At 34.6% G+C, this 12,916-nt stretch overlaps 3 protein-coding genes across 4 annotated transcripts; 1 reads left to right on the forward strand and 2 right to left on the reverse strand.

Annotated features, from left to right (window-relative positions):
* Positions 1 to 185: 185 nt before the first annotated feature.
* Positions 186 to 2,368, reverse strand: krimp (krimper). The gene has a single exon (XM_014246566.3). It carries the CDS (start codon positions 2,294 to 2,296, stop codon positions 302 to 304), a length of 1,995 nt encoding a protein of 664 aa, XP_014102041.2. The 5' UTR covers positions 2,297 to 2,368; the 3' UTR covers positions 186 to 301.
* Positions 2,369 to 3,397: 1,029 nt separating this feature from the next.
* On the reverse strand, positions 3,398 to 8,967 carry LOC106626745 (D site-binding protein). Of its 2 annotated transcripts, none has more exons than XM_014246557.3 (2): positions 8,763 to 8,967; positions 3,398 to 4,216 (listed from the first exon to the last, which is right to left on the reverse strand). In XM_014246557.3, the coding sequence occupies exons 1-2, from the start codon at positions 8,869 to 8,871 to the stop codon at positions 3,453 to 3,455; spliced, it is 873 nt and encodes a 290-aa protein (XP_014102032.3). In that variant the 5' UTR covers positions 8,872 to 8,967; the 3' UTR covers positions 3,398 to 3,452. The 2 variants fall into 2 exon arrangements, with proteins under 2 accessions (XP_014102032.3, XP_036230723.1); XM_036374830.2 differs by lacking the exon at positions 8,763 to 8,967 and adding an exon at positions 5,463 to 5,686.
* A 2,450-nt stretch (positions 8,968 to 11,417) lies between these two features.
* On the forward strand, positions 11,418 to 12,717 carry LOC106626793 (uncharacterized). The gene is made up of 2 exons (XM_014246626.3): positions 11,418 to 11,774; positions 11,841 to 12,717. The coding sequence occupies exons 1-2, from the start codon at positions 11,564 to 11,566 to the stop codon at positions 12,314 to 12,316; spliced, it is 687 nt and encodes a 228-aa protein (XP_014102101.2). The 5' UTR covers positions 11,418 to 11,563; the 3' UTR covers positions 12,317 to 12,717.
* Positions 12,718 to 12,916: the final 199 nt, after the last annotated feature.

Below are 12,916 nucleotides of genomic sequence, written 5' to 3' on the forward strand. Positions count from 1 at the left end.
TTTGTTATTGTTTATAAGTACAGAATATTAATTGTATTAAATTTTTTAAGAACGCCTTTTAATCCGGCTGTGTTATGATAGTTAAATTACAGTTCATAAATTTTTGAATGACCAATCATTAATATTAATAAGTTTCTGGATCAGCTTTAAAAAATAAATTGAAATGATACACAATTTTTATATAGTTTTTTTTTTATAAAGAAACGAAACTAATGTTTATTACATCTTTAGATTTTTTTAAATATTGTACTCAAATCTTTTAATTCGGTAAATTAGATTAATATTATATTACATAAATGGATTACTCCGATTTAGTGACGGGCGTAGTTTCTGTATCACTAGATACATTCGAATGAAATTGCTTGGCACAACCCATCGAAATTAGTCTTTTTGGATATGAAGAGTATGGCGCTCCCATGAATCGTACTATTAAATCATCGTTATGACTTACAATCTTGACATCGAATGAATGATTGAGAATAAGAGCATTTAAAGTACGAATACCATTCTCACGCAAATCAACAGAAGCTTCCGGATTTTGCATAATATCTGCCAGTCCACATAGTACTGCTTGAAATGGAAAATGCTCCGTAGACCGATCACAGTATGCTAATTGCTTCAGCAAGACATTTTGATAATTGCCATAATCGACATAAAATACTTTGAAGACTTTAACAGATTCATCAAAATCCATTATTTTAGCGCGATACCAAAGCCCATCTTCATATTGAGCACGAACAATATCGTACAACATCGGTGGCTTAGTCAAATGCATACTTTGCGGTATATCATCATCATTCCATATGAGCGGCTCCATAATATTTTCCGGATCATTTATTTGCGCGTGAAAATACTCAATTTGCCCCACATGTGTAACAGTAATATTTATCATAAGACCGGCAGTATAACGTGTCACTGGCGAATAATCATCAATTATAGTTTTCGCTGGTATACTATCCTTAGTCCATCCCTCTGGTTGTGATGGGGTATGCTCTAGCCGACAATTGGCGCCTTTAAAACAAGCACCGGTGTTCGGATCATAAAAACGGCAAAGGCGTTCTTCGTCTTTTGGACTGTAGCCTAGAACCGCTTTCATTGCGTTGGATGTATTGAGTGGTTCTTCAGCTAAACTATCCATCTCCTCTGCGGTCAAACCATTGGGAAGACCGTTGCCCTCGGTAAATATTGGATTTTTGGGTAATGCACATAATGGTATCGCTTCATCACTGTCATCAATGGTAAATTCTGTAGTGGTTTTAAATGGATTTGTGTTGTTTATTTTATCCACACATTCTTTTCTGTTAGTTGAAGTTTCTATTGATGCAGACGTAGGTGTCAATGGTGTTATCGTGGATGTTTCTTCAAAGAGTTCCAATAGTAGTGTACCCTCTCTTTCTTGTTTTGATTTTATGATGAAAGTGGTGCTCTCATATTCCAATTCTTGTAAACATATTTGTAGCTCCTTATGAGGTATATTTTTTCGACCACTGATTCCCGTCAATTTACATAAAATTGCTTGGGCGGGTATTCGTTTTATTTCTGTTGGTAAACGGTAGGTCACGTCTGCGTCGGTTATTGTGGCTGTTTCACCAAAGTCTAATAGTAATACTTGTGTTTTAATTTCGCTTGATTTTATTCGTATAGCCCGTAGAATTGTATTGTCAAGCACAAGACCAAAAACTTCGTCTTTCGGTGGAGTTTCAGTATATTGCTTTAGATGGATCATATTCTTCAAATTTGCGATTTGTTGAAATTCTTTAGATTCCGCATCACATATATAAAAATACAACGTGTCCAAGTTAAGAATATAAGTAACTGAGCCTTTTATTAAACTGCCAACTTTATATTTTGAAATATTCTTTTTTAAATATTCAATAGCGCATAGTTCTTTGCCCGAGTTCTCATTTTCCTCATTTTCCTCCGCAGGTAGAATGGATAAGTTTGTATAATCGTAGATAAGTTGTTCCTCTTTCAAGCACATCTTCGATTTGTTATGTACTTCCCGCTCACATGATTCCAACGCCTCAAATAAGGTACGAGTTGACTTTTTATCTAGATCATTTACAAATAAATGAAAATTAAATTTTCGCGCAACTTCTAGCATGTTCGAAAGTATTGTGAAGTATTTATCATAGGCCATCAAAGTGATTGCATTGCGTTGTTCAAGCGCTTCCTTGTTTTTAATAAATTTTTCATATACTGCATCTATTTTCAACAGGTATTTCGTAATACTTTCTTTAACAAGCTCCATTTCCTCCGTGTGCATTTCATACAATTGTTGCAAATCCTTCAACATTTTGTTATTTCCTCAAATTTAACCCCCCGTGCGAACTAAACTAAATACAATTTTTGTAAACAACAGCAATTTGCACGTTTGTTTAGGTTACGTTGCCACCTTTTCAAAAAGATTTTTCGTAAGATTTCCTAGTGATGACAACATAACTTATAATCAATGTTAATAATCGGTCAACATTTAAGTTGTTAATTAATATAGCAAATATTTTCTCTAATTGTATTTATTAACTAAATGAGCAAATATGTAGCTTGTTAGTTTAAAAATTTTATGACATATTTGAACAGATTTTTGGTTTATGACCGCTTTGGCTACTTTAAACGATATGTCTTGCTGTCTCCTGAAGAACATATATACAACAACGTCAGCAAGTAGTTTCCGTTATGAAGTTTTCACAGCAACCATTCTCATAGTCATCAACTTGGCGCAGAACCGTTTCTTAGGAACATCAAGACTTCTTTCAGGTAATACGTTAACAAAATCAAATACTTAATCGACCTGACTTCGAATGAGCCCAAGTTCCGACTGGCTCTGAACGCCATTCGTAATGTAGTAGTTTGGAAGTCAACCGCTATCTATAGCTGAAAAAGAACTAGAGTAACCTCGTAAAACTGGAAAATGAACCTTTCAAAACTTCGTTATGAATGTTATAACGGGTTTAAATCCTACTTATCCACACTAGACTTTGACATACTCAACAAAAGTTCTGCATGCAATAAGTTCTCGTATGACACCAATCACCTCTTTGCATGCTCCATGAAATCTACTCATCTAAATCTCTACTCCTTACGGTCCGACTCCAACGAGACATCTCATGTCCTGGACCTGGTACCTGGGGATGTATATCCAATTTTTGAAAACTAATAGACGTTACATGGATAGCTGAAATCATAACCGTGGCATTTATGGCGGTTATATTACTTTTTGACGTAAAAGTCCATTTAAAAGGAGGAGATATAAGTAAAACCTTTTAATTCGCCCATTTATTATATGAATAAAATCAAAACGAACTCCGCTAAAAAAGCTTTTCCTATCAAAAATCAAACTTTGTAAAAACCATTCAAAATTAAAAAAAAATATCTTATTTCTTTTAACAATAACATTTTAATATAATTTTAAATATAGTATTTACAATGCAGAGAACGTCTGTTTTGGACGTTTACAACGCTATTAGACCTCTGCCGCTGGTGCCTAAAACAGCGGCTGTTGCAGTCGTTGAACTCGAACCAACGAGCCGTCGCATAGTTTGCAGTTCATCGCGTAGGGCCATGACCTGCGCACGCAAAATCGAGTTCTCCTGTTCGAGTAGGGCAGCTCTGAATGCAATACGATCCTCGCGTATTTTTCGTGCATCACGTGATTTTTTTGCTGCCTCATTGTTTCGTTTACGTCGTTCATAGTACTTCTCATCTTTTTGCTCGTCCGGTATGGGACGCTTTTCGCCGCGGGAACGTCGATGCAGGAACGCAGGAAATACACCCACTCTATTCAGCTCCATTAAGGGAAAGTCGGCGATGCTAAGCGCATGATTTGTGGGAGAAATATATTCGAAGGCGGGTAAAGTTGGTTTATTAACGGTCAAGGCTCCACCGCTAATGGGTAATATGCCAAGTGTAGGTAATGGTAACGGCAAGCTGGTATTGCTACACGGGGCTTGTGTTGTTGTTGTTGCAGGCATAGAAGATATTTCGTTGTCGATTGTGGCTGTTAAAGCAGAAGCGTGGATTTTTCCACTTTGTTCGTTATCGTCGTATTTACTGCTATCTATGTGGGTCTCAACATCCAGAGAGTCTGTAGAGTCAGCCATCGATAACGGTTCAATAATATCCAATAACGGTGACTTGCGTGCAATGGAGGAAGAAATAGCTCCGTTCACGTTGGCATCACCAATACTCTTTGTCATGTTGTAGTAATTTTGCGCATCTATTGAATGAAAAATATAAATTTACTCGAAAACATATCGAATGAGTAGTATTTTGAAGGCGACAACATTATTGTCGATAAATGAATAAGTATTTTTTTCAAAAAACGAAAAATTCCGTTATTTTTTGAACGCGCCTCGTAGATCATTCTCTTCAATCATATTCAAGATGGTTTCGATAACAGGATTTGTTCAAAAAAAAATGACTGAAAGGTCTTCAGGGACCGGAGAGAGTCCTGTAATGGGAATATTTATGCCAATACTTCGACTCGAAAATCTTTATTGATTCGCGTGACTTTATTGATTTTAATATTCCAAGTATTATGTCTCATACAAAACATTTTATAAATATATTTTCATTTAACGTAATCGTGTTTTACGCACATATGTATACTACGAGTATAATTGCAGCGAGCGCCAATGGGTAAGATATTTAAACTCGAAACTTTGTTTTATATAGAAATGAAAAATTTTTACGAAAAGTTAAGGTCGAACCTGGCGTACCGCCTTTTGTTTTTAGTTGTTGCTTTATTTTTTGCATCGAAATTGGTGTTAATTTACAACAATGTAAAATTTCACTAATTATACGATGTATTTTCCCGACGTAGATAATCGATAATTCTATATTTTACTACTAAAATTTTATGCACTGTGTAAACGGAATGAAATTGATTAAACTAATTGTGAGAAAAAAGAGTTTTGCAAGTTCTACAGACTATCGCAGGTAATTGGCTCGAACATAGATAAGGATTCCACACAAATATTCTTTAGACGACGATATCGGCGGCATCTTTGGTTATGCTTTAAATAGTTAACTTTTTAAATCAGATGTTTTTTAGTAGTTAAACAAGCGCCCTAGGGTTAAGGTTCGATAGCTGATTTTTTTGTATGAGCACTGACTTAATTTTAAGAGTAGAAAAAAACGCAGAAACTCGTATATTTATTACAAATAATACTACGAGGTATTGCGGTAATAGTTTTGAAACATGTGGCGTTCCCAAGGTTCCATAGTTGCATTTGATGGTTTAACAGTTCTTTTTTTTTAAATCAATACTTAAATCTTTGCATTTAGTTAGATTAACGGTTTTATAAAGAAAAGCGATCGTTGCATCTCAAAATGCATAGTGGATTAGAAAATAATTTCAATTATTAACTGGCTAAATTTCAAGATATCTCTTCGACCTTCACTTATTCTTCTTCGAAAATTTAGCAAGAAAATCAAAATTCCAATTTTCACCGAATTTTCACCTGTATTTGGTAGCATTAACCGATTACATGTGCGTAATAGATGGAATGTTGAAAACGATAAAGGATCAACCGTATTATTGAAGCCGTTTTGTTGTAGCGACGTGTTGCACATGCTCAACGATCAGTTTATAAATTTTATTTTTAAATTTTTTGTGCGGTACTTGTAGTATTTTTATTTTTTCGGTCTTGCTCGTCCTGTTGAAGTTTTGATACTAAACAAGAACCGTTAGTTCCAATTAACTTGCAATATTTACCAACCCAGTGACGACTGAGTAATTATTACAAGGAGCAGCGATATTTCTACTAGCATGCTATTGCTACATACCGAGTGTCCTGTGAAGTGATTTTAGCCTATATTATAGACATATGTACATATATGTATCTATCTGAATATATGAACCAGCTATAAATCGCTCTCATTGTGGGGGTGGTGCTCAGCTACAATCTCTCTATATATTTACACAAACTTACATATATTAGTACTTTGGGACTTTTGTCGCTTTGCTCTCCATAGTTCTGATATACAATACACACATATTTACACTGGTTTGTGTCCATGTTGCTTGGCTTTCAGAGTTCTGATTCAACCAATCACGCAATGTTGACGGTAATTACTCGACGAAATGCATGACACTTTTCATGCTGAATAACACTTATTTGGTTGCACGGTTATAAGGACTTTATATATAACTGGTTATTCGTCTATTTATACACCCTCCAAACTTCGATCGTTTCAACTACACACTGGCTTACAACAACAGCCATGGTCGTCCGCGAAAATTTATTAAAGGGGGTTGGGTTGGTTCATCGATTTCGCTCTGCTAATTTTGGCGTCAACGATGCACCATGCTCTTGAAATCGTCGAATCCGACTGTTATGTAAGCACTGTTCCGATTCCCTAGGAGCTAAACATCGCACATGAACCTTATAGACCGAATTTCCATCTGTGAATTGTTGCTGAATCACAAAAAAATAAAATCGGTACATTTCTCAAGCGGATGATTAGTCAATTTCAAATGAAATTATGGCTGTAATTGAATTGCGGTGAGCCGGGGAAAACGTTAAGCAAGCCAGAATTGAGGGTCAGAAAGGGGTGGCTATGTGCTTAGGGAAATGGGCGGGCTATCATCTTATATAAGCTGCTCCCCTACGGCCAAGCTCATAATCGGTCCTGTACTGTCAATAATTGGAGAGATCACAGTAGACAATTAACTTGTCCGTCCTCTGAAAAAAAGATCCATAATGAGTTTGATCATCAAACATTGGTTCCCATTGTCAACACAAATCCTGCAGCTTATCAACCCAATTACGCTTCGAATATACTAAGAGGCTCTTGTGCCCCTCCGTCACTTTCGTACGCCCATGTTAGCCGCCATATACGTTTCTAATGCGAAGGAATGCCTACAAAATAGTCGCGGCTTATATATTACAGCTTGTATTAATCGAACGTTGAAACTGTTTTGACTTTTCTGTTACACACTATATATACTTGTATTAGATAATTTTTAAGCGACATTGTGCTTACCACCAAATGCCAGGGGGTTGTTTTAAATTTTGTACTGCCACTTGGGTTCAGCAAGTTAAATGACTAATCTCGTTAGAAATGCACAAATGCAGCAAAGTTTTCCAACTGGCTTGCCCACTCATACACATTAAATTAATGTTATAACATGCTATTAAGAATTCAAAGGGAGGTTTACATACATAGGCGTAAGCTTATATAAATCTCTACCGATTTGACCAATCAAAACGAAGTGGTTTTTTTATGTACGAGAATAAATATATGTATGTATGTATAAAGTCAGTTCTTAACTATAAATATGTTAACGTGGCGTAGAGAACGACATTCAAAGATAGCCATCAACATAGGTAACGGTGAATTGATGAGATTTTGTGACTGTGATTTGATGCACAGGTCACTCACAATATATCCGAAAGGATTTTACTGCAGTTCAAGTCTAACACAGTAAAATTAATATAACAAATTAAGCTGTGGTACATGCAATAAAGTATATGGCTTTATGATTTTTCCGAAACTATTCGAAAATATTTTTTTCGAAAACTAATTTGTTTTTAGACCAGGAAAAGAGGGAAAGAAATTCATAGTAGGTTGTAACCCACTGAAAACGAAAGATAAACTAACAAAAATGAAAGGAAAAATAGTTTACGGGCGATCTGAGGTCGGTGAGAGGAAGGGTTGAATTTTTAAGGGACAAAACGGCTTAACTCGATTTTCGGCAAAATTACGAGTACTATAAAACAAAACTTGTAGGTAATGAAAAGATCCACAACCTCTGTATCAACTTATTTTTCACATAACCTCAAAATTTATGTGAACAATTCAAATTTCCAAGTTTTTGGGTTTTTTATTTTTATCTTGTACAAAAAAATTTTGGACAGCAGACTGAAAAGGTTTACTATACTATATATATACTAGTGTCCTTATTTTACAACGAATTTTGATTTTCAGCTCGTTAAACTATGTATATCAAAAAAGCTTCAAAAGCTCTAAGCCTTCGTTATTTTAGAACATCCTACATTAATTGACAATTTCCCAATCGCTTTAATTGGAAAATTTTAAGATATCAATTGTTTTTATTCCAAATTTGGACAATCGAGTAGGCGATGAATCTATTCCGTCTATAAAATAGTGATTTTGAACATTGCAACAAAAGCTGACTTTAAGCTTTCATTTTGCTTTATTACACCTTAGACTTTACAAATAGTTAATAGTTCTTTAATATTTATTAAGCTTTTTAAGCATTGATTATTGAACTCTTCCACAAAAGTTCTCTATACTTCCTTCCCAAGTTTCTAAAAATTACCACATAGACCTCATGAAACGATATCGTTCTGTACTTAGAGTTTCCCATATAGGCGAGATATCTAATTTTCTGTACCACCATCTATAGTTTCGCAAATTAATAACTTCGGCCTAACGAAGGCAGAGCTGTTTTCATATTATGATCGAGTTGGAGTAAAAAATAATGACAAATTGTATTATAATGTCTCTAAGGGGTTTCGTGAACCTATGCTCAAGGCTCTTCCTTATAAATACTATACAAAATTTCAACAAACAACTTTATTCATATCGAGACATTTTTACTAGAGCTAATAATTGAAATATCAGTATCCTTCATAATCATACCATTCTAAGTACATACATATATATTAACTAGTGATTACGACCGCCTAGTTAATTTGGAGCTTTTCCTTGACATAAAAATGAGACAAGAGAATTTTATAAAAATTAACATATTACGTGACCAATTATATATATACATTTGTATGTTTATTTACCGCCATTTTCTTGAGAATTTGTCACCTGTAAGAGTTCCATTGCTATCATGGATCGGTAAGTGAAGCTCAAGTTACAACTCATGGTGAATCGGCAACTATGCGTCGCCATTTTACACGAACCGTCCTGTGAGCTCGATGTTCGATTCAATCCATTTACATCGCTAAAATAAATAATATTATTAGTAAATTTATTATTTGTCACAAAAGTTTTGCTTTTAACCCTTTTATTAGTCATTCGAAAGTTTTACGTATACATACTCATACATATGTATGTACATACGTGGCTCTTAGTTGCGTGCAACGTGATTATTTGAACGTTTAGTGGAATTATCTATGAATAGTTTTGACCCTAAAATTCACAAACAAATGTTCAAGGGGATTCTAATATTTACATTACTTATAAATATACATACATACATATGTTTAAGGTGATTTTTAAGAGTTATAGACTTGCCTAGAGCGACAGCTGTCAAACTAACTGTAAACACAAAAGTTTGACATTTAAGATATATTCAGAAATCTATCTTTTCATAAGAAGGACAAAAACTTTCCCTGTTTAAGGGGTAGTATTGTACTCTCAAGCTCTGTCAAATATCACGCAGTTATCCTAAATAATAAACTAAGCTGGACAAAATACATTGAAAGCAGGCTTCCAAAGCTCTTCGAGTCTGGAACTCCTGCAGAAGAACCATTACCAAACCGACTTATTCGCCGACAGATCAAACGCTGAAAAAGTACGGGTTAGCCCGCTCGGTGGCGGCTTGAGACGCAATTCCCTAAGCTGTCCCAATTCAGTCATTCAGCTCGTTCAAGGGTTGTTTGAAGCCATGGACCCTAGAGGAACATCTCAGGTCATAAAACACAAGCAACATACAAGTAGTTCCTACCACAAAGTTACTTTGGGGCCGTGTTAATGGTGGACAAATCAAAATGCTCCTACTTCTAGGCAAATAAGAGCTAAGTAACATTGCAGGCGTCATCACAGGGCACCTACCCTTAAGATCCCACTTTCAGAATATGAGAAAAGTGGAGCAGCATGCGCGGAGAATGATGAGACGCTGGAACATTAGCAATGCGAATGCCCAGCCTTTAGCCATATGAGGATTCCACGGCTCTCAATGCTCCAACTTGAGAGACATTGGACAGCTGGAGTGGAAAAGAACCAGGTTTTTACCAAAACCATTGAGGTGATGGATAAGGCTTAAGGTTACCACCTGGGAGCCCATTCCATTGGACTACTTTTTTGATGCTTACTGGACCGACCAGTTGATATTTATGAGACGGAGTCTCCGTAGACGAGTGCGTTTCATTAAAAACATGTTCTTTATCCTCAAAAAAAACACCCGATTTACGTATGTAAGTATGTACAAATGTATATGTAAATGCAAGCGAATAAGCATATTGCTTAGATTAAATTATTAGACGCACTACAATAAATGCATTAAGCAGATTTGCTTATGTAAAAGATTAAATAATTTAATTTCAAAACAATCTTTGATTGATTAGGTCCTAAAGTAATAGCCCTCAAATACAATACAATGCTTCTTCCAGTCCTCAAAGCAATTTAGATTAGTTCTCAATGATATAATCTTAAGTTCTTCCAGTTATTTCACAAATCTGCAAGGGAAAACTTATCCATATCTATATCATATATAAATACCAATACCACCCTTATGTTCTCACAAACGAACGTTATATATATTGCTACCATATACATACATATACTTAACTGTGAAAGACAGGGAAAATTGCTACATACTGTACTTTATTCGAAAGAAATACTGTAGAAATTCGAAACCACCTTACTTTTTGAGTAAACCTCGTATTTAAGTGGGTTTTTCTAAATTTCATAACTAATATATTATTGTTCAAATATCCTTACGAAATTCTATGAATATAACATTTACTGAAATATGCATAACTGACAGTAGTTAGAGTGTTAATATTTAATTGAAAATCTGGGAAAATTGATTGATAAGATCTTTGAAATATTTACATCATACTCATACTACCATAATATATAATATATATTAAATGTGCATATTACAACTAATTTTTCATACTAAGAAAGCGTTATGAATTAAGAGTAACCTCTAAAGGGTGTTCTTTTACTACTTTTATTTCTAATAAATGGAAAAAGGTAAATTTTCTGGATTTTGGTGTTAGAAGAGAAAGAATTATAAAATAATTTCCGGTATATGGTCATTACGAACGCGTCTTACTTGTATAAAGGGTGATCTTCTCATTTGGTAAAAATGTTGGTAGTCTTCTTTTTGATGTCATATAGCCTTGAGAGTCTTTTAAGGATGCCACATGTCAAATACGGCAAAGTTGCTTATTTATATACCCATTAGAATATGATTTGATGGCAAAAAGGAAAATGTAAATTTGACATGAGTTTTATAAATAAATGTCCAGGATTTCTATCCATTTACTGAACATAAATGTGCGACACTGGTTTTATTTTGACAGCTTGTTAGACAGCTATCTCTATAATAAAATATATACTACCAAAGCATCACCCTATATAAATACATGCGTATATATATGGATGGGGGAAAATTTTAGGGAAATTAAATATTTAATAATTATGTTTACTATCATTGTCTATACCTGGAATTAGAGACACAAATTCCTCTAGCGCCAGCGAAGGAAACCGGCTGCCGCGCTTACTTTAAATACAGTCGGCAGCGGTAACTGCTCGTAAAAGTATATAAACGTACTGAAATTGTTAGAAATTTATAAAAAATACAAATTTTAAATTTTTTGAAATATTTGTACTTAACTTCCGTGTTGCCAAAATGAAAATTGAAATCTCCTTAATGGCATTATTGAGTGTAGCAACAATTAGTGCGCTCAGTCTTGAAGGGTACAAATGTAGCGACCACGCTATATTGACTGGCGATACTGTGGCGCCAATACGTACAGTACGAATTTGTGGTGTAAAGGATTATGTTGGGGCGCCAAGCTATGCAAACTATCAAAGTTCAGATTCAGGAATTGAGAAAAGAGGTAAGAAAATACTTTGCTTTTTTTTATTCAAAACTTATATTTATTATTGTGAATTTGTATTTCTAGCGTATCCTTCTGTGAACCTGGAAACATTAAACTATCCTTTAAGCAAGAACATTGACACCAACTCAAGTAATTTAAAAGAAGAGTATCACACAACGCTGCAGAAATTGGGTTCAATTGATGAGGAAGCATTACAGACGAAGCGCTCTGTCGAAGATGTCGCCGCGTCGGTGAAGAATATATTTGATATTTTGAAAAATACAAAAACGGAGAGAACAATTAATGTTGAGCTGCATTTAGAACCCTCCGTAGAAGCTTTACTAAAAAAGTTCCTTCAGTTAGCAACGGTATATATCAGCACAGAAAGCCCTGTTAATGTTCACACACCAAAAGCAACAAAAGTGTCTAATGAAAGTACTTCCGATGAAAATAATACCGAAGAGCGTGAAAATACTGCAGAGACCACGGAGGATTACGCTAGTTGGATTCGCTCGCATTTCGGACCAGCCACAACGACTACCGAAAAATATTCTGACTAGAGTTTTTACTCAACAAATGATGAGAGTTCGGAAGAGAGCTCATTAATTTCACAATAACAATTCTACGAGATATCTCAACTGTGATCTTAAAGTAAATTGGCATTTGCACTAAACATCGAGGAAATAAACTTATAGAATACCATGTACTTACATATGTATGTATAGCATAAAAAAATGAAAATATCCGAAATATGTGTAGGCTCTCCTCGCAAAAGAGCCATACAAAACATAACATTAAATTGGACACGAGGCTTAAAACTTTAACATCATATAATTAATGCTACGTAAGGTCAAAAAACAAAAAAAAAATTCATTTATTAGTAGAATGCAAAATGGCATATATTATGTATATAACTAATATTGAGGAATTTTCTAAAAATACATACATACATTTCAATATATTGGAACATTTTTGATTATTTACGTTATTCTTTGAATAAAAAATATGGTAGAATAGCGAAAGTTTGGTACTGTTACTCTCGTTTGCCAGATAGCTTGGCTTGTGACGTCAATATTTAAATCCTGAACAGAGTAGGTATGTTTGTAACGCTCAAAAGAAAATGTGGGTAAGCCTATAAAGCATATATATGATATATATTA

The sequence above is a fragment of the Bactrocera oleae genome, chromosome 4 (assembly GCF_042242935.1).
Source record: "Bactrocera oleae isolate idBacOlea1 chromosome 4, idBacOlea1, whole genome shotgun sequence".
NCBI lineage: Eukaryota > Metazoa > Arthropoda > Insecta > Diptera > Tephritidae > Bactrocera > Bactrocera oleae.